Genomic DNA, 19880 nt, shown 5'->3' with positions numbered 1-19880 from the left:
TTAACAAAGCTTTCTTTGCCTCTGCTCCCTGAGTGCCACCACATACAATGTAATATGTGTTTTCAATGTTTATTGCTGTCTTTTTCCCCCTATACCTTTAAAAGGTATAGTAAAATTATTTTTATTATTTTACTTTTTGTGTATGGATGTTTTGCCTGATTTTATATCTCTGCACTGCATGCATACATGGAGTCTGTGGAGGCCAGAGGGAAAGACATTGTTTCCCCTTGAACTGGAGTTACAGACACTTGTGAGCTCCCGTGTAGGTGCTGGGAATTGAACCCGGGTCCTCGGGAAGGGCAGTCAGCACTCTTAACCACTGAGCCATCTCCAGCCCTATCACTGTCTCTTTCTGTTTTATTTGTCTAATTTTGAGCTCCATATAGGCTGAATTTTAGAATTTCTCATCTCATAGAACCTTGTCCTTTACACTTACAACGAGTGGTTTTCAAGTTGATGAGAGAATTAAGGACATAAGGGGATAAAAAAAAGTGAAATAAATCAAAGCATGCTATGGAATTGAGTGAGCTGTTGAATAAAAGACCTGGAACAGTTTTAGATGTAAGCAGTATCACGTTGAGCACCCTGGAGTGCATCCTATCACTTCTGAATGCACTTGATTCAGAATCTTTGTTGCCATGTGGATGGGGAGTGGAGTTCCTCCTTTTAGCCTTGATAGCTGTAGGTCTGTGGAACCGCAAACTAAAAACTGATTGTGAAATTAAATCAAAAGCTGTGTCTTACCATAAAACAGCCTTCATTTTGTGCATTTATCTATTCAAAAGTGCAATTAGTGCTGTGGTCTTATTGTGGTACTCAAATATTTCAATTTGGGGTTCCTTATTTTCACAAATTAGGGAGGAACGGAAAGACCCCCTCTCAGCTTTGGCACGAGAATATGGAGGATCTAAGAGGAACGCCTTGTTGAAGTGGTGTCAGAAGAAAACAGAAGGCTATCAGGTAATGGTGTGCTTTTCATTCCGTCTGAACGAGTGCTGAACAAGTGTCAGCTGCCATGACTGACTTTGTATCTCACATTCAAAATGATTCTTACCTGAGTTTTAGGAACACATTCTCAAAGTCCATACTGAACTTGGTTGAGTGCCCCCGGGACAAAATAAGTTTCTTATGTTTGCAAAGTAACCAGTTTTCCAGGACTGTTGATGAGCTTTAAAAAGTCTTCCTTGCTTTGTGTTTGTAAGTGTGCGTGGGTATGCATGCCACAGCGTGCATGTGGAGATTGGGAACAACCTTTGGGAGTTGTTTCTCTCCATCCACTGTGGGTTCCAGACTAGTTCAGGTTGTCAGGTTTGCGCTGTAGGCACTTTTACCCACTGAGGACTTTCACCGGCCCCTACAGCACTTCTTAAATCCAGCAAGTGCTTCTGTTGAGATGACATCCAGATTAAGACTGAAACATACAGATTTCACTTAAAATAGTGTAGGCATTTGGTGCCTGTCTTTGTTTTCATAGCCTTTTGTAGTTCATGGCTCATTGTTTCCTGTCTGGACTGTTACAATATCCTGCTGCTTCTTCCTCTCTTTCTTCCAGCATTTTATTCAGGTTTTATTTGACATGATATTAAATATGACCATGAAGCAGAGATCTAATTCCACATAAATTAAATGTATTTGTTAAACTGCTAAAAAAAAATGTGATTTAGATTTACCTAGGGCCCTCACATAGGATTTAAATTATAGAGACTTTTTCCAGATTGTAACTGATGTTCCTCATAAAGGTGTAGGGGAGTTCCACAAACTGATTGGAGTTCTATATTCCTGGGCTCATGCCAACAAAATAACCAAAAAAGAACTAACTATATTTGCAGAAGATTTTTCTGCGAAAGAAATGACAAAGTAGTAGAGGAATCCGTGAACAAGACCTACCATTAAGAAGCCTCCTGACTTCAAGCAGTGATTGTCAGTTCATTTAGGATTAATGAGCCAAGTCCATGCTGGAGATGTAGGAGAAGGCAGTAGTCACTGAGCATCTGCCAGTAGTCTGCCCGTTTCCAGCTCTCGTTAGCTAAAGTGGAGATTAGAGTGAGGGTGTGATTAGGGAGCTATGCATTGTTAGACAAAATGCAAAGTGTTATAACTGCCATGGGCAATAATATAGCAATCCTTAAAAACATTCAGAATTACCATGTTACCTGACACTTACATCTCTGGATATATAAACGAAGAATTGAAAACAAGGATCCAAAGAGACAGCTTAGGTATTCCCATGTCCATAGCACCATAATTCACAGTGGCCAAAAGGTGAGACGTACAAGTATCCCAGTGGCCATTGGCAAACGAGTGATATGAGATCTCTGCCTGCAGCAGAATGTTGTATGTGTGTAATGAAAACATTCTGATACACTATAAATGAACCTTCAAGGCTAGAGAAACAAACCCTATACGAAAGGACCGATTCTGTATGACTCTGCTCATGTAAATGCCCACAACAGCGACATAGTGCACACAGACAGTAGAACCGTCTTTGTGTGGGGCTAGAAGAAGGAGGGACGGGAGTTACTGTTTAGTAGTTGCAAGATGAGATGGCAGGTGGTGACGAAGTATAATAGTGCAAAATTCTCATACCACTGATGGTTACAGTTGTAAATTGTATGTGTACTTCATCAAATAAGAATTTTTTTTAAAAGAAAGCAAAGGGTTGTTACCCCAAGATATATTTTTAAGGCTATTATGAAAGGTATTGTTCCCCTGATTCTTCATCAGTTTGTTTTTCCTTTGTCTATAAAAAGGCTACTGGTTTTTAATGTGCTAATTTTGTATCCTGCTACTTTGCTGAAAATGTTTATCAGCTATAGAAGTTTCCTGGTGGAGATCTTAGCGTTATTTATATATAAAATCACATCGTCTGCAAATGAAGGTACTTTGACTTCTTCCTACCATCCATCTCCCCTGGATCTCCTTCCTTTGTCCGGTTGCTCCAGCTATGACCTCATGTGCCATATTGAATAGGTATGGAGAGAGTGGACATCCTTGTCTTGCTCTGATTTTAGTGGGAATGCTTGAGTTTCTCTCTGTTTAGGTTGATTGGCTCTGGGCTTGGTGTAGATTGCCTTTATTATGTTGAGGTATATCCCCTGTATCCCTAGTCTTGCAGGACTTTTATCATGAAAGTATGTTGGCTTTTGTCAAAGGCCTTTTCTGCACTTCATGAAGTGATCTTATGGGTTTTGTCTTCCATTATGCTTACGTGGTTTATTATGTTTCTTGATATATGTATGTTGAATCATCCCTGCATCTCTGGGATGAAGCCAACTTGATTATGGTGGAAATTGTATTTGATGTGTTCTTGGATCCAGATTGCAAGTATTTTATTGAGAATTTTTGCATCTATGTTTATAAAGGAAATTGATCTGTGTCTTAGTTAGGGTTTCTGTTGCTGTGAAGAGACACCATAACCATGGCAACATTTATAAAGGAAAACATTTAATTGGGTGGCTTACAGTTTCAGAAGTTTAGTCCATTATCATCATGGTGGGACATGGTGGCATGCAGGCAGACATGGTGCTGGAGAGGGAGCTGAGAATTCTATATCTTTGGTCTTTTGGCAACAAGAAGTGAACTGAGACACTGGCTGTGGCTTGAGCATATATGAGACCCCAAAGCCCACTCCCATGGTGACACACTTCCTCCAGCAAGGCCATACTACTCCAACAGAGCCACACCTCCTAATAGTGCCACTCCCTATGAGCTTATGTGGGCCAGTTATATTCAAACTACCATGCTGTAATTTTCTTTTTTTGTTGGGTCTTTGTGTGGTTTTGGAATCAGGGTAATTGTTGCCTCATAGAAAGAATTAGGAAGTATTCCTTCAGTTTCTAATTTGTGGAATAATTTTACAAGTATTGCCATTAATTATTCTTCAAAGGTCTGGTAGAATTCTATGCTGAATCCATCTGACCCATCTGACTCCCCCCGCCCTTTTGGTTGTTTTTTGGGAGACTTAATTATTGCTTCTCTTTCATTAGGGGCTTATGGGTCTGTTTAAATTGCTTATTTGTTCTTCACTTAAATTTAGTAGATTGTATACATCAAGAAATTAATCTATTTCTTTTATGTTTTCCAGTTTGGTGAAGATTTTTAAAGTTTGTCTTTATGATTCTCTGAATTTCCTTAGTGTCTGTTGTAAAATGCTCCCTTTCATCTCTGATTTTATTAATTTGGATCTTCTGTCTTTTTATTCAGTTTGGCTAAGTATTTGCTAATCTTCTTTTTTCTCTAAGAACCACCTCTTTATTTCATTGATTCTTTGTGTTTGTTGTTGTTTTTATTTCATTTATTTCAGCCTTGAGTTTGATTATTTCTTGCCATCTACTCTTTTTGAACCAGTCACCTTTTATTGAATGTTAGTTCTCAGTCAGGATTTAGAGATTCAGCCACAGTTGAATTCTTCATGGATAGGAGCTGGCAGCCCGTTGTACTCAGGTGTTTAGTGCCCTCCATGCTCATCTCTCTCCGGGGGTACTTACACACCTCTCATGTTTGAGTTCCTTGTAAGAAATGCAGTAGCTGGAAACCAGACAGGCTGCCAGCGCCATGTTAAACCCTGCGATGCTGCCTTTCCAGACACTGATATACTTGTGTTGCTGGCTGTAACCTCTGAAAGGCTCCCACAGTGCCCCTGCAGCCGAAATTCTGCATCAGTAGCAGGTTGGCAGCCCTCCATGTTTAACCTCTGTGAGCTTCAGTGGCACAAGTGACACCATCATACAGTCCTGATGTCCCAAACAGTGTGCATGCTGGGAACTGATTTCAGGTCCTTTGCAAGAACAGTACGTGCTCTTGACAGCTGAGCCATCTCGTCAGCCCCTACCATAATCTTTTTAAACTAAAAGGCTGATCTGTTAGAGCTCTTAATGTGTCAGATGCCACGTAAGAAGTGCCAGAGCCCCTTTCCAGACTGGCTGTGCATATGGGTGAGCATGTATCCTTAGACACCCGCAGTGGGTTCAGGCCTTTGGTCTCTGCCGCCTCACAGATCTCTATTCAGAAAGGGCATGGTGTGACACTTGACTGTTTAGTGGAGCAGGAGCTGTTACGTGACACTTAGTATGCACTGTTTTCACAGACCCCCAAATGAACCATAAATGCTTTATGTCATAGAAGCTGTCTCATCAATGGAGATAGATTCCCTAATACTCATATCTTTTTTCCTTAACTCTTTTAAATGGCATCCTCAAATTACTGTGCTGATAACTGTAATCTTATTAACCATCCATTACAAAATAAGCTATTGTAAATACACCTTTTATCTAACAAATACTTTTGTCTCCTTTAAATTGTGCCCTGCCATTTATTAAGCACGGCAGTTTTAGACCACGAGAGTTAGCATCGGAAGGACCTTGATGTTCTGGTTTATTAAGGGAGAGAAACCCCCTGAAAGATGAAGGACTGCCTCAGTTATATCGTGATTCCACAAGCAACTTCTAGAAGTACCGAATTAAGGACTGGACCTCGGTCTGGCTGTGTTCTTTCTTTTGGCAGCAATGCTGTACTGGGTTGGGCATGGAGCTCAGGGCCTGGCATGCTCAACCACTTGAGTCATGCTGTGAATTGTCATTTAAATACGGAATTTAGCCCAACAAATATTCTTTCTTTTAATACATTTTCAAAGTTTTTTTGAGAATTTTATAGTGTGTTTTGATCATATTCACACCCGTCTCCCATCTCCTCCCAGGTCTACCCTCCCCCTTCCCTATTTACTTCACTTAGTGTTTTCTTTTTTATACAAAAAAAACGACAACAACAAATATCAAGTCAGATTTGTGCTATTCCTGTACGCTTGGATGTGTGGCCTTCCAGTGAAGGGTGATCGATTCCAGGGGCCACAAAAGGACACCGACTCTTCCTTCTCCCTCACGTGTCCGTCGCCTGTAGCTCCTCAGCTTAGGGATGGGATTCTGTGTTCATCTCCCTTCTCCACCTTGAGCTTGTACACGTCCTGTGTGTGCTTTCGCAGCTGCTGTGAGCTCCTGTGTGCTGCCTTTCTTGCTGTGCCTTTCCTCCCCCTCTTCCAAAGGATCTCTTGGCCTTGGGCAGGGGACATGGTATAGACGTCCTGTTTAAGGCCGTTCACTCTGCAGACTCTTAGTCTCTGCTCCTCAGCCAGATTTGGGTCTGTGTTCATCGTCATCTCGGATGAGTGTTAAAAGACACACTAATCTATAGATATAATGATAAGTCATTAGAAATCAACTTAATAATATGTCATAGTAGCAGAGTAATAGTGGTTGGTTCTCCCCAAGGCCCAAGACCCATGGCACCTGCTTTTCTGCTTCCCCAGAGACAAGAGGGAATCCAAATTCTGGTCCTCGTTCTTATGCAGACAAACACTCTACCCCTAGAGCCAGCTTCCCAGCCTGAGAGCTTCATTTTAGATGAAAATACTCAGTTTCTGATAAAATACCACACTTAGAAATGAATTAGCTAAATCTAAAGGATAATGAAATCACTTAATCTAGTACAAAACAGTTTAATAAACACAGATTTGAGTCCTGCTTGAGGTCCTTGAAGTTTTATTGAGAGATGTGCTCCATTAATATGTAGACAATATCAGGCATTTCTTAGTGGAGAATTTATGGCTTCATCACTCTATTTTTTTTTTTTTTCTTTTTTTTGGTTTTTCGAGACAGGGTTTCTCTGCGTAGCTTTGCGCCTTTCCTGGAACTCACTTGGTAGCCCAGGCTGGCCTTGAACTCACAGAGATCCGCCTGGCCTGCCTCCCGAGTGCTGGGATTAAAGGCGTGCGCCACCACCGCCCGGCTTATTTTTTTTTTTCTTTCTTTTCAGAGCTGAGGACCAAACCCAGGGCCTTGCACTTGCTAGGCAAGCACTCTACCACTGAGCTAAATCCCCAACCCATCACTTACATTTGTTTTGTTGTTGTGTTTTTGAGACAGGGTTTCTCTGTATAGCTTTGGCTGTCCTGGAACTCACTCTGTAGACCAGGCTGGCCTTGAACTCAGAGAGATCTACCTGCCTCTACCTCCCAAGTGCTGATAACTAAGGCGTGCGTCACCACCACCCAGCCCATCACTCATGTTTTTAAGGACAATGCTTTATCTGCATTGTAATATTTCCTTCTAATATAAAAATTAGTAGTGAGCTCTGTGCTGGGACTTCTGCCGAGTGTAGAGGTCGAAGTCAGGGAACAAAAGTGTAGGTAGTGTTGTCAGGAAGCTGTGGTAAGTCCATATCAGTCAGTAAGTCCATATCAGCCCTTAGCCGGCAGTGTGGACTTCTGTTTCGTTACAGTTCAGTAATAGGCCCAGGCCTCTCCCGAGACCAACAAACAAACAAACAAGAAATACCTTCAAAGGCAACTAACCAAGACAGCTCTTCCAAACTTGTAGAGAAGAAAGCACCTTGAATTGAGTACCATATTTACCTATATTTGTTTATTTATATATTTTTTTTTGCTTGGTGATATCAATAAGTAAAGTTTCCATTTATTACTACTTTGCTGAGGTTTTCTTTTTTAAAAAAATATCAAGAGTGAGCCAGGGGTGGTAGTGTATTATGGCTTTAATCCCAGCACTCAAGAGGCAGAGGATCTCTATGACATAGTGAGTTTGAGGACAGCCAAGGCTATGTAGTAGGACCCTATCTCAAAAAGGGGGAGGGGTTGGAGAGATGGCTCAGGGCTTAAGAGCAATGGCTGCTCTTCCAGAGAACCTAGGTTCAGTTTCCAGTACCTACATGGCAGTTCAAAAGTGTCTGTAACTCCAGTTCCAGAGAATCAGATGTCCTTTTCTGGCTTCTGTAGGCATGAATGTGGTGCATGCAGTATATAAAATAATGAATAAATAAGCCCTCCACCCATCCACCCCTCCAAAAAACACCCAAAACCAAGAATGAATGTTGTGTTTTGTCAAGTGTTTTATCTGTGTCTGTTGAGTTGATCCTATGGTTTTTCTTTTTGGTTTGTTGACAGAGGAAATTAAATCACTCAGTTTTGAATATTAAATCCTTTGTATTCCAAGGACAAATATTAATGGTTAATGGAATATTATATTTTCTCTTTATTGTTAGAACCTATTAAGAATATTTTTAGAAGTTACATCACTTTGTTTTTGTATACTTTGTCAGTATATGGCTTCAAGATATGTTGACTTCCTCGAATAAATTGTTAGGAATTACCTCTTCGGGTCTGTGGAGACATTTGTGTAGAACTGGCATGATTTTTTTATGTATTTGGTAGAATTTCCCAGTGAAGCCTCTGAACTTGGGGTTTTCTTTGTGGGGAAGTTTTTAACTAAAAAATCTGATTTCTTTAATGGATACAGACTGTTTATCTCTTTATCTATGAATGAACTTAGTTTTAAGAAATCTGAGTTGACATAGGTATTCGGAGTATCTGTAGGATTCCTTTTATATATAATAGTGTAATTTTTATAGTCTTTTTTTTTTTCAGATTAATCTGCCTACAAGTTTATCAAATATATTTGTCTTACTGAAGAATTGGTGTTTGGTTTTGGTTTTGATAGTCTGTTATTTTTAGTTTCTGTTTCATCAATCCCACTATAATTGTTATTGTTTCTTTCTTGCTCCTTTGAGTTCCATTTGGTTTGGGTTTTGAAGGAGGAATAACTTATTTTGTCTCACGTTTCCAGAAGGGCAGTGCTTGGTCACTCAGATCCACGGACTTGGGCAGAATGGCGTGGGTGCAGGGCGTGTGTAGAGGGGCTGTGGGGCAGGTGGGACCGAGGAAGGCTCACTTGCTTTTCAGTTCCTTAGGGTGAAGAAAGTTGATACCTTGAGTTGAAGCTTTTCATCTTTTCAGTTGACATTCTATAAGTTTTCATGTATTCTATTTTAATCCCAAATACTCTTTAACCTTTCTTTTCATTTCTTTCCGTTTTATTTTTACTTAATTTTATTTTGAAACACTGTGGTACGTTGCTTAGGCCTTGCACTCCTGGACTCAAGCCATCCTCCTGTTGTAGTCTGTCAAGTAGGTGACTGATTTAGGGTTTTGACCCATGGGCTGCTTAGAGAGTGTTGTTTGGTTTCTAAATATTTGAGGATTTTTCCAGAGATCTAAATGTTTCTAGTTTAATTCCATTGTGCACAGAGAATCCTTTCAAATTTATTAAGACTCATTTGAGGCCTCGGACTGTGGTCTGGAGTGTTCAGAGGATGCTCATCTGCTGTTGCTGGAGGGACGCTGTGTAGACGCCAGTTCAGTTTCATTGTGAGAGTCGTGTTCATGGCTCCCGTCCTTAGTTTTGTAAGGACATTGAGGGGGCCGTTAGAATCTCTTGGCAACAGTTACAGATTTCTCTACCTGTACTTCTAACGGTTCAGGGCACTTTGACACTAGCTAATTAGTTGGCCGGTTGCTGGTTTCTCTCTATATCTGAGGCTGGCCTAGAACATGAGGCCTTTCTCTTACCGCAGGCTCCCACATACTGGGATGGCTGGTGTGCACTGGCTTGCCTAGCTCCAGAAACTTACTGGATCCGTAGATGTTTACGATTCTTTCTCTTGAGAAATTTGCTTCTGTTGTTATGAAATGACTTTTTCATCCCTGGTGATATCTTTTATTCTTAATTTTACTTTTTCTGATAATTATATATATATACTTTCACTTTCTTCTATTCATTCAGCATGGTATGTGTATTTTTGTGTGTCTGAGTGTGCACAGGTGTGTATCTGCACGTGCCTGTGCCTCCTACATCTGTACTTATGCATGTGGAGTTGGAAGTCAACCTTGGCCATTGTTCCTTATATTGCCCACCTTCTTTGTTATATTTTTATTTTTAATTATGTGTCTATGTGTGTGGGTATGTGCATACATGCAGGTACCCTTAGAGTCCAGAAGAGGCTATTGGGTCTCTTGGAGCTGGAGTTACAGGCGGTTGTGAACCATCTGTCCTGGGTGCTAGGAACTGAACTTTGGTCCTCTGGAGGAGCACTGTACTCTCCTAACCACTTCTCCAGCCCCTTCCCTCCCTCCCTTCCTCTTTCCTCCCCTTTTGTAGAGTCTCCATGGCTTGAGCTTGCTGAGTAAGTTAGGCTGACTGACACCTAATTTGATCTACCCCCAACACTGGGGTACAAGCACTGCCCCGGGGCCTCAGGCTTGCATTGCAAGTCCTTTTCCAACTGAGTGATCTACCCAGCTCCTCTATTGTGCTGCTTTTCAGTGGCAGAGAATTCATTAGTATCTTTATTTGTTACTGATTTTTCTAAGATCTATACTGTAAATTCTGTCTTAATTACCTTAAAAAAAGGAAAGACAAGGTAGCAGCCTCGCCCCTAGTATGGTTTGGTTTCTTATTTCTTTGCACTGTCAGTCTCATGTCTGGATCTCATGTGCTGTAAACCTTAGAGTGTAGCATGCAAAGAAGACCAGAAGAGCTGGTTTTAGCAGGACCACACACTCCTGCTATTCTTACCTCAGATTTTTTTAGCCACTTTTCATGAATAATAAGGTTATTTGCCTTGAGTTGATTTCCAGTGTTCGAAATGGTTATTTTTGAAAATTTTGTGTTGTTTTGAATTTGCTTTTTAGGGGAAGTATTTGTCTATCTTTTGCTCTACCACAGTCAAAAATTTCCTAGCATGCTTTATTTTGGTATTCTCTCCCCTAACCTCAGTCCTCTTTTGACTAAGCAAAATCAAAGGCAGGACCTTAATATTCCTTCTTTCAGGGGTGTGTCTCCATGGTTTAGAGTCAGCATAGTCAGAATAGTCAAGAGATAAACCTTCCCAACATCCTTTGTGACAATAGACCATTCACAGGCAAGCAGGGGAAAAGGAGGTTCTTTCATAGAGTATATGAAGTGACTGTGCTCAGCTCTCCAAGCTTGTGAGCTGCATGTGCAGATGATGCTTTCTGCCTAAGGAGACTGCCTTCAGAGCTCAGGTGCCTCCATTCTTGCCGGGTCCACATGCTGGAGCAGAGGAGGATGCAGCAGGAGAAGGGAAGCCTCTTCAGCTGACCCATCCCATGTTCTCGTTCCTTTCATCCCTTCTGGTTTTCGAAGAGGACTGGAGTATTTTTCAGAGAGATGGGACAGCTTCCACACCCCCCCCCCATTCTTCCTTCTTTTTCTCCTTTCTCTTCCTGCGGCTGCTCTTGCTCCATGATTAGAATTAGGACTAGGCCAGAGAGGGTGGAATGAGCAAGGGTAGGCAGGCTGGAGTCCTGCTGGAGACACCAGTTACAACAATATGTTATAATTAATTTCCTCTTCTATAACTAACCTATCAGGTCACAGGAATGACTTCCCAGAGCTAAATTAAAAAGGTGCAAGTATAGATAAGGTTTTTATCTGAATCAAATCTAAGTTGGAAGTCTAAATCTCTACATTTTTTCATTGTGTTTTACATGGAAACTGAGTATGTGAGATGATTTTATTGTTTGTAAATATTACTGTGTTCCAGGGGTTAAAAATACTTGAACAAAGGGGAGAAAGAATAGCCCAATTTGTAGCCCCACCCATTCTTTCTGTGGTGTGTGCCCACTAAAATGTGGCACAGTGAAGCTGAAAAACTGCCAGCATGTAGCATCCTCTGCCTTGATGGTCGTCATCTGGAGAGCAGCGGACAGACAAGAGCTTCACATTTCTCCAGGGCGCCACAGGGGATAGGAAAGCTCAGGGCTTTTCCTGGGCTGTGTGCGCTGTGTGCTGCAGAGGTTAGATGATGGCTTTGTGGTCACGGCGGAGTGAAAGAGCCGTTTCCTGTTTTCAGGGGATTCCTTCTAATGCCAAACATAGCAGCTGGGAAACAAAGTTTTCCCAGAAGCAAGTGTACTTGCTGCATTTTGTCTAAACATGGTTTTGACAGCATCTATTAACATCTATTTCCAGAAATGTCAGCGCTATAATTTTAAAAAGTTAATTCTTAGTACTGTTACATAAATTACTTTGATCTGTGTCTTGAGTTTTTGTTTTTGAGAATAGAGCTCTCACATTGTAGCTCAGGCTGTCCCCGAACTTGCAGTCTCCCAAGTGCTAGAGTTCAGGTGTGAGCCATCATACCTTGCAAGCATGTTGTAGCACCCAGAAGGTGAGACTGCTCAGTCACCTCTCCCGCTCCCTGGCTGACACAATTTGACTTTCCTGCATAGGTGAAGAAGTAGAGAAATGACAAGACCAATTCTTAAATGCCAACTTTGAACTTCTTCCTTGTAAGTATTTTTAGATCTACAGCCAAAAGCCCTGGATTTGGGGAGCTGTTTGGTAACGATGCCCTTCCAGCCACCTGGCAGCCCTGCCCTGCACACAGCAAGAATAGCTGCCTGGAAATAAGTATTGTTACTTCACCAGCACAGTGGGTTTTGAAAGCCCCAAAGAGACTGGCCTGAAGAGTTTGAAAGGATTTCTAGATCCTTGTCTTTCCACTGGATGCAGAAGTTCTGTTCATTTTCTGTGCATTTTGCCTCCATGTAACTTCTGCCCATGATGTAGAAAAAAACCTGCTGAGTGTAGTAACATATTTGGTTTCCAGTGTTCTTGGTTAGCTTTAAAATAATTGTCTTAAGGATGAATTTCCTTAGATGAAAAGCAAGGCACGTGATGGTGTATGTCTATAAATCCTAGTATTTGGGAGGCAGAGGCAGGAGGATCAAGAGTTAAGTTTTATCCTCCAATTCGAAATGAGTTTGAGGTCAGCCTGGGCTACATAGCTACATTGAAAGATCTTATCCCAAAAGAAAAAGAAAAAAGGAGATAAATACTGAGTCAGCACCTCAAATTCTAGTCTCAGAAGTTGGAGACTTGTAGGTTCAGGCAGGGGGATCCTGAGTTTGAGGCTAGACACTGAGACACTAAATGAAGTAAAGGTAGAGAGGAAGGAATATAGCTATGTCAAGTCTGACCTAGCATACACAGACTGGGCCTTTAATTTCTTAGGATATGGAACTTACAGATGAGAGACACAACATGAGTGTCTGTGACTTTCCAATTGGGTCTCCAGGCTCTCAGCTGCTGCCTCTTTATAAACTATGCTACCCACCCACCTCCCCCAGCAGCATTCTGATTCTTCAGGAAGTTTCCGTAAGTAGGTATTTTTATTATGAGCAATGCTAAGAAATAGAAGAGAAACCAGCTAAGTAACATTTTCAAGATCTGCTTAATTATTTTATTAAAAGCAGAATCATTAAGTTGTCTGATTCAAGTGATTTTTAAAAATTCATTGTAAATAAATGTGTGCAGTCCCCTCTCCTGTGTTTCATCTGGTTCAGGATGCTAGCTAGCTCCATGGTGTGACAGCTACAGAGGAGCAGAAGTTTGACCCGCTGATTTCATTATATAGATGATTGCCTTGGATTTCATAAATGAGTTTAGCCTGAGGGCATCCTGCTATTTCAGGTGACCTCTCCATTTGTAGAAGCAGCTTACTTATGAAGACCGCCACCTCCTGATAAATCATTCTGGAAAGGACGCTCAGCCATTACACTGTCAGGAGCAGGGAAAGAGGGGGAGGTTTCTTTTCTGAATGGGCTTTTTAGGTCTGAGAGAAAGAAGGCTGGCCTGCTCATCTACAAGCACCATCCAGAACTTAATGGCTTCAGATAATGACTTCATCTGTTTAGCTCATCACTCTGCAGTCTGGGTGGGGCATAATGGGTATCTCTCCCTTCATTTAGTTTCCTCAGAGGTGGCTCAATACTGCTGCAGCTGGAGTCATCTCTTGGCTATCTCCCTCAGGACTGGTGGTTGGTGGCTAATGGCTATGACAGAGCCTCTATACATAGCCTCTCCTAGCGACACCTGCCTTCTAGGGCCACATGTCATGAGAGAGACAGGTCCAAGTGTCTTTCCTTCTGTGATCTGGTCTTGGTCATGTCCTTTCTGCCACACTGGTTTTCAGGCAGTGATGAACTATGAAAACAGGTAGCACGTCTTGAGGGAGTTGTGACAAGTTCTAAAGAGAATGTGGTCCAGAAAGATTGCTGTGGCTGTATGCCCCGAGAAGCTAGTAATATGACACAGGCTGGACACAGCCTTATACTCTTTTTAAAAATAAACTCTCCTTCCCAAGAAGGAGCAATCTGGGGGAGTAAAGCAATATGAAGGCAAGAATAAGTAACAGCCTAGGGAAGCATCCACACTATTCAATCCGGATGTGTCTGCAGGACTTGGAAGATCACCTAAGATGTAGCTTGTATGCTGGAACACATAAGGAGATGAGCCCTGGCCCTCAGCAGCCATCCAGGTTGTCTTTCATCAGATGTAACCATTTTACCAGAGGTACTTGGGCTGTGTCTGTGCTGGCCATAGACCCTCCTACTTAGGTCTCCAGGCCCTGGGGTACAGGTGCACATCAACACAATGGGCACAGCTCTGAAAATGAAAACGGAGGATTTCTGAGTTCCTGAATATTGCTTGTTTGTGGACCTGGAATGCCTTTTAAAAATAGATGTATTAAGGCATAATTGATAAGTATTAGTAAGCTGCATATCAGTTTATAATTTAGTAACTGATGACATTTATATACTTGTTAGACTGTAACCATAGGTGACAGACACATAAGTACATATAGGTCCTCATGTACTTTGTACTCCCTTGGATCTCCCCTTTCTTCCTTAGTTTCCAGGCTATCATCCATCTGTGGGCGCTGTGTATCATGTGCACAGTTTTTAACTTAATGTAAGTGGAAATAATTTACACAGTGGGAATCGCCTCTTTACTTAGAATTATTTTGAGAATCAGTTCTGTTGTACATGTCAGTAATTCATTTCCCTTTCTTCTGAGTAGTAGCCTGTGTTATAGGTGTATCACAGTGTGTCTGTCCATCTTCTCACTAGCATTTGGATTGTTTCCAGTTACTGCTACTGTAAGTAAAACTCCTGGTACCTTCATGTGCATGTGTTTATATGATAGTTTAGCTTAGCTGCTCTTACAAAGTATCATAGATAAACAAAGTATCATTTACAAATAAAAATAATTCTTTTAGATCTGGAGACAAGATCTAGAGTCTGAGATCAGGGTTTCCAGTGGTCAAATTTTGTGAGGTCCATGCCCCAGGTTGCAGCTTGCCATCTTATATCTTCACATGATAGAAAAAGCAGAACTCTTTAGGACTCTTTTGTTTACGCTTGGTTTTGAGATAGTCTGTATATCCCTGTCAGGCCTGGAACATGCTGGGTCAACCAGACTGGTGCTGAACTTTCACTGATCTCCTGCGGCTGCCTCTCAAATGCCAGGGTTGCAGATATGCACTGCTCTATCTGGCTTGGAATTCTTTTTCCATTATTATTATTAATTTTCTTCTTTCTCTTTCTCGTCCTCCTCCTTCTTCTCTCTTCTTGGAGACATGGACTCAAGCAAATTCCTGCCTAGTGTACCACCCTACCCACCCCTAACACACACACACACACACACAAACACACACACACACACACACACACACACACACACACATATTTGAAGTCACAGGCATGTACCACTGTATCTGGCTTGGAATCCTTTAGGACACTAATGCCATTCAGTGGGTCTCTACTGTCATGACTTGATCGCTTGCCCAAACCCTGGCTCTTTATACGTCACCATAGAAGTTCAGGTTTGAACGTGTGGGTTTGGGAAGGACAAGATCATTGTCTGAGTATCTTAAATGTACTCGTGAAGAGAGGAGCTGAGGTGAGTTGAAGCAGCTTAAGAAGCTGCCAAGTTGTCTGTGGGAGGGGCCACATCACTTTGCTTTCCACTAGTGTTGGAGGGCTCTAGTTCTTTACTCTCCTCTGGGCAGCTCAAGGCCTCAGAAAGTGTGAAGTGCAGCTTCCTTGTGGTTTAGTTTTTATAGCGTCTTTCCATAGTCGTGTTTGCTACTATATAATTGTCTGCTTGTCCTGTTATTCTGTGTTGTTTGTTGACTTTTAGGATTTCTTTAAATAGTTTAAGTTCAAGTCCTTCATAAAATGCCTGGATTTCAAACATTTCCTCACTTTCTGTTCTTGCCATTTTTGCTCTTAATATTTTTTGAAGGACAGAAGTTCTTGATTTTAATAGCATCTAATTTATGAAATTATTTTTTAGGGAAATCTTTTATGGATGATTTGGTGTTACATATAAATGTTTGACTACCCCAAGATCTCAAAGAATTGTTCCTTCTTTTTTCTGGAAAGTTTCTGCATTTAGGTCTGAGTTCATCTCTGCATATGGTTTAAGACATAAATTGAGGTGAGCTTTGTAGCCTATGGGCTCTTAAGTTGGGGAGGATTGTATGTGATAGATTCAAAAGAGTCTTAAGGACAGAGTGCATGGTCACAGTGATTCATATAGGATGCCCCATAATATCAGAGATGGAGTAACATGAAGCAAAGAGCACAGACCTTTCCAAAGAGAAGGATGTCTCACCGGTTTTAGAATGGCAGCTCTGGAAAGGATGGAGGGATAAAGTGTGCAGAAGCAGGTTCTAGGTCACAGGCTTTTGAGTTTCTACTGTTTCAGTGCCCTGTGTTTTCATCTCCACACTCTTCCAAAGAAATTAAGTGTAGAGAAAACAAAGGCTGTGACCTTGTTGAGCTAAGTGTCGGGTGGGATGAGGTGTTGCTCTCAGTGACAGTGGTGCTTTGGGGTTACGCCTGCTAAGTGGGGTGCTTGTTAGGAGCATCTCTAATGCCGACTCCTTCAAGTGTCTCACCTTGTGAAGAACTGTTTTCTGTTTCTGTTCTAAACCATGAACTGTGTACATAACCACTGACCATGGGCAGCCGGAGGGTAATTAAATACAAGTAGGAACAGTTTGTAATCTAGAGCATGACCTTTGTCCTCGGGAACTTTCAAATTATTTCTGAAACTATCATTTCCAAGCCTTTTAGAACTATGCCTTTTCCTGGGCATAATGTAACTGTTTTTTAATGACTCAGATTCATCATTGCAGATATTTTTTTAGTTACATCAACATGGAGTTTTGTGTACCCTTTGTATTTCTGTTGCCTTCGCTTTTCCCTTACGGTCCTCAACCCTTTATATCTTGTTGCATCCTGTGTTGTATACCAAGAAAATAGCAAGAAAAACTGGTAATGAACTCATTTGCAAAATACAATCAGAAACGATGGAGTCAGGAATGAAGTGTCAGGCACAGGGCAGCGGTGGTGGAGTACATGTTCCCCTCTAAGGCCTGGTCAGCTCTGTCCACCATAATAGTGGTGTCTGTTACACCCTGGTCCACAGGAAAATCTCCTGTGGTTTCTCTTAACAATCTGTTGTAGTAAAGGAAAGTGAATTGTGGGGCTTGGGGCTTAGAGGAAGCAAGAGTGGCAGCACACTGCCAGAGGTTTTGCCATTTCCTTCTGCCAGAACTACCTGGTGGGTGTGCAGAGTAACACTCACGGGTTTAAGAGAACAACTCGGTTGCTGCTGCAGACAACAAAAGAGGTTCATCGTAAGGTGAGCATGCTACGCAGAGCATCTCTTTCCTGAGATCATTTCCTTTCTGAGCTCCTGTGAGACCACAGCATTTCACATCCAGGATGTCTGCACTTGGATGGCCTGGGTGTGCTGGGTCAGGCTAAATACATCGCCCGCATTTCAGAACTAGGACAAGCTATGCCAGGAAAAACCAGGGGTCCTTCCAACTCTCCTGTGCCGTCTCAGTATGAGGGAGTGAGGCAGACAGGTAAGCTTCCTGAATGTGAGTCCAAGACAGAAGTGATGTGTCCAAGTGTGTGGAGGGGTTCGCCATCAGTACAGTGCTCCAGATCTTCTCACTGTATATTGATTAGCAGGATGCTGTGGTTTTAGGGATATATTCAAACCTGTCTATGCTTTCAGATGCTCTGGACTTTGTTTATGGATTTGTGCTTCTCTTGGTGTTTTCTTATGCCTGCATAGTATTCATCAAGTCATGGCTGACACTAGAAAACCATCAGATTCTCTGCTTAAGTTCTTAGGTAGGATGAAGCCCACTTTTGAAGAGTCTCTTTGGGAAGCAAGGTCATGTAAGTGCAATTCTCTGAATGTTCGCTCTGAAGGTCCATGATAGAGGCTTTCTTCATCTCTGGGCGTGGCTAGAAATGAGGAATTTGAAACCATTGTGTCTATCTTTTGGTACCCAGAAGCCTCTCCCAAGGGCGAGGAAGCAGTGTTTTACATTTGTTCTATGTTTTTGGTTGAATCAACACTGTCTTGTGGTCAGGAGCAAGGAAGGCAAGAGAAGGCGCAGTGTGCCGGCTCCAGCAAGAGGAGCTGCCTGCTTTACCAACTGTCCTATTGACCCTCATACTTGGTTATTGTTTCCATTTGCATATGAGAAGAGTGGGACTCACACGAGTGAAAAGCCATGTGTCGTCAAGATCTTCTAGCTAGAGCAGAGTGGCACCAATATCAAAGGCCCTGCCCGTAGAAGTCTGAAACTCGTGATGCTCTGACCTCACTTGCCCTTCTCAGTAATGTTCTACTGAGAAGGTATTTTCAAATCCATATGTAATACTTGCCTTGATTTACAATAGAGAGTAGTTAGTCTCTAGACTAAAGAGGTGCATCCCTTAAGCAAAGTTCTAGCATGGATTGAAGAGCCTTTGTGGAGAAGGTACTTGAACAAGGTTTCTGTGTTGATTGCATGGGGTGTCTTGGTAGAATTCACATCCTACACTTTCAGATCCTGTACACAAAATTGATAGCTTTTTTTTCCCCTAAGAGTAAACTGAAACAGGCCTCCAGGGATGTTTTAATGCTTAATTTTCATCCCCTCAAACATGCCTGTTCTCTTATGCGTTTGGGACAGGCAACGCTTCCATACAGTCACCCTCCCATCTTGCTTTGCCAAGCCTGTCCCAGAGCACACACCAGGGCAGAGTGCCCTCTGAAGTCAGAATTACATCTTGGTTTTTAATAACCCCTGGCAGAGCAAAGCTAAATCTGTGGAAGTATCAAATCTATAGGAATGTTAATTAAGAAAAACAAAACTAATTCTTAAGCTGCTAATAAAAGTGCTCACAGCGTGCCCTTAGTTCATCATCGGCTGCAGCCCAGTCACCAGCTTTAGACAGCACTCATCTCCTCCCAGGAACTCCTGAGTCTTCAGGAAGCCATCATTGCTGGCCCTCCATGCTCCTCCATTAAAAAGTTACTGCTTGTTAGACGCACTCATGGGAAGCAAAAGATAGGATCCTTATTTCTTAGGGTGACATTTGCTAACCTACTGTTAACTATCCTCTCAAAACAGGTTAATTTGACTGATAAAAAAAGGTATAAAGCCATTAACCCTCCCAAACACATACTGCATATTTTATTTTTGATGCTTCAATATATTTGGAGGCATTCTTAGAGCTTTGAACCAGTTTGGGAAATTATTATTTGAACATGGTTGTGTTTCTCAGAATCAGGGACAGGGTCTCACTGTTGGAATTTGAAGAAGCTGTTCATAGAGATGATGTGTCCAGTTTCTGTGGTGGTACTAGGGCTGTTCAGTCTTCTAGTGGTGCAGAAAGCCAGTAGATAGATGCTGCCACTTACCTTAGTTCTTTTTTGTTTTTAAGAAATAATTCTCTCTCTCTCTCTCTCTCTCTCTCTCTCTCTCTCTCTCTGTCTCTGTCTCTGTCTCTGTCTCTCTCGTTTATTTGTTTTTCGAGACAGGGTTTCTCTGTGTAGTTTTGGTGCCTGTCCTGGATCTCACTCTGTACACTCTGTAGACCAGGCTGGCCTTGAACTCACAGAGATCCGACTGCCTCTGCCTCCCGAATGCTGGGGTTAAAGGTGTGCGCCACCGCTGCCCGGCAAGAAGTATTTTTTTAAGGGCCATAATACATTCCCATAAATCACAACTACATTTAAGCTATGTGACCTTTAGTAAATATTCTGAAGAACTTACTTGCTACTGAACTCTGCCTGGCATATAGACATACTGGGTATAAAGTATTGCAGAATATCTGCTAATTAAAAAAAAAAAAACTGTGGGAAAAACAC

The 19880-nt window shown here is 41.8% G+C and overlaps 1 protein-coding gene across 1 annotated transcript in view; it reads left to right on the top strand.

Moving 5' to 3' along the window:
* The window catches only part of Specc1l (sperm antigen with calponin homology and coiled-coil domains 1 like), a 112567-nt gene that overhangs the window by 76521 nt on the left and 16166 nt on the right, over positions 1-19880 (top strand). Inside the window, exon 13 of the mRNA XM_028874212.2 lies at positions 858-960. Within this exon, the coding sequence (XP_028730045.1) occupies positions 858-960 (103 nt within the window). The remainder of the gene's footprint in view (positions 1-857; positions 961-19880) is intronic.

The sequence above is a fragment of the Peromyscus leucopus genome, chromosome 16_21 (assembly GCF_004664715.2).
Source record: "Peromyscus leucopus breed LL Stock chromosome 16_21, UCI_PerLeu_2.1, whole genome shotgun sequence".
Classification (NCBI taxonomy): Eukaryota; Metazoa; Chordata; class Mammalia; order Rodentia; family Cricetidae; genus Peromyscus; species Peromyscus leucopus.
Note: the sequence above shows the minus strand (reverse complement) of the source record. Positions and strands in the feature narration are given on the sequence as shown.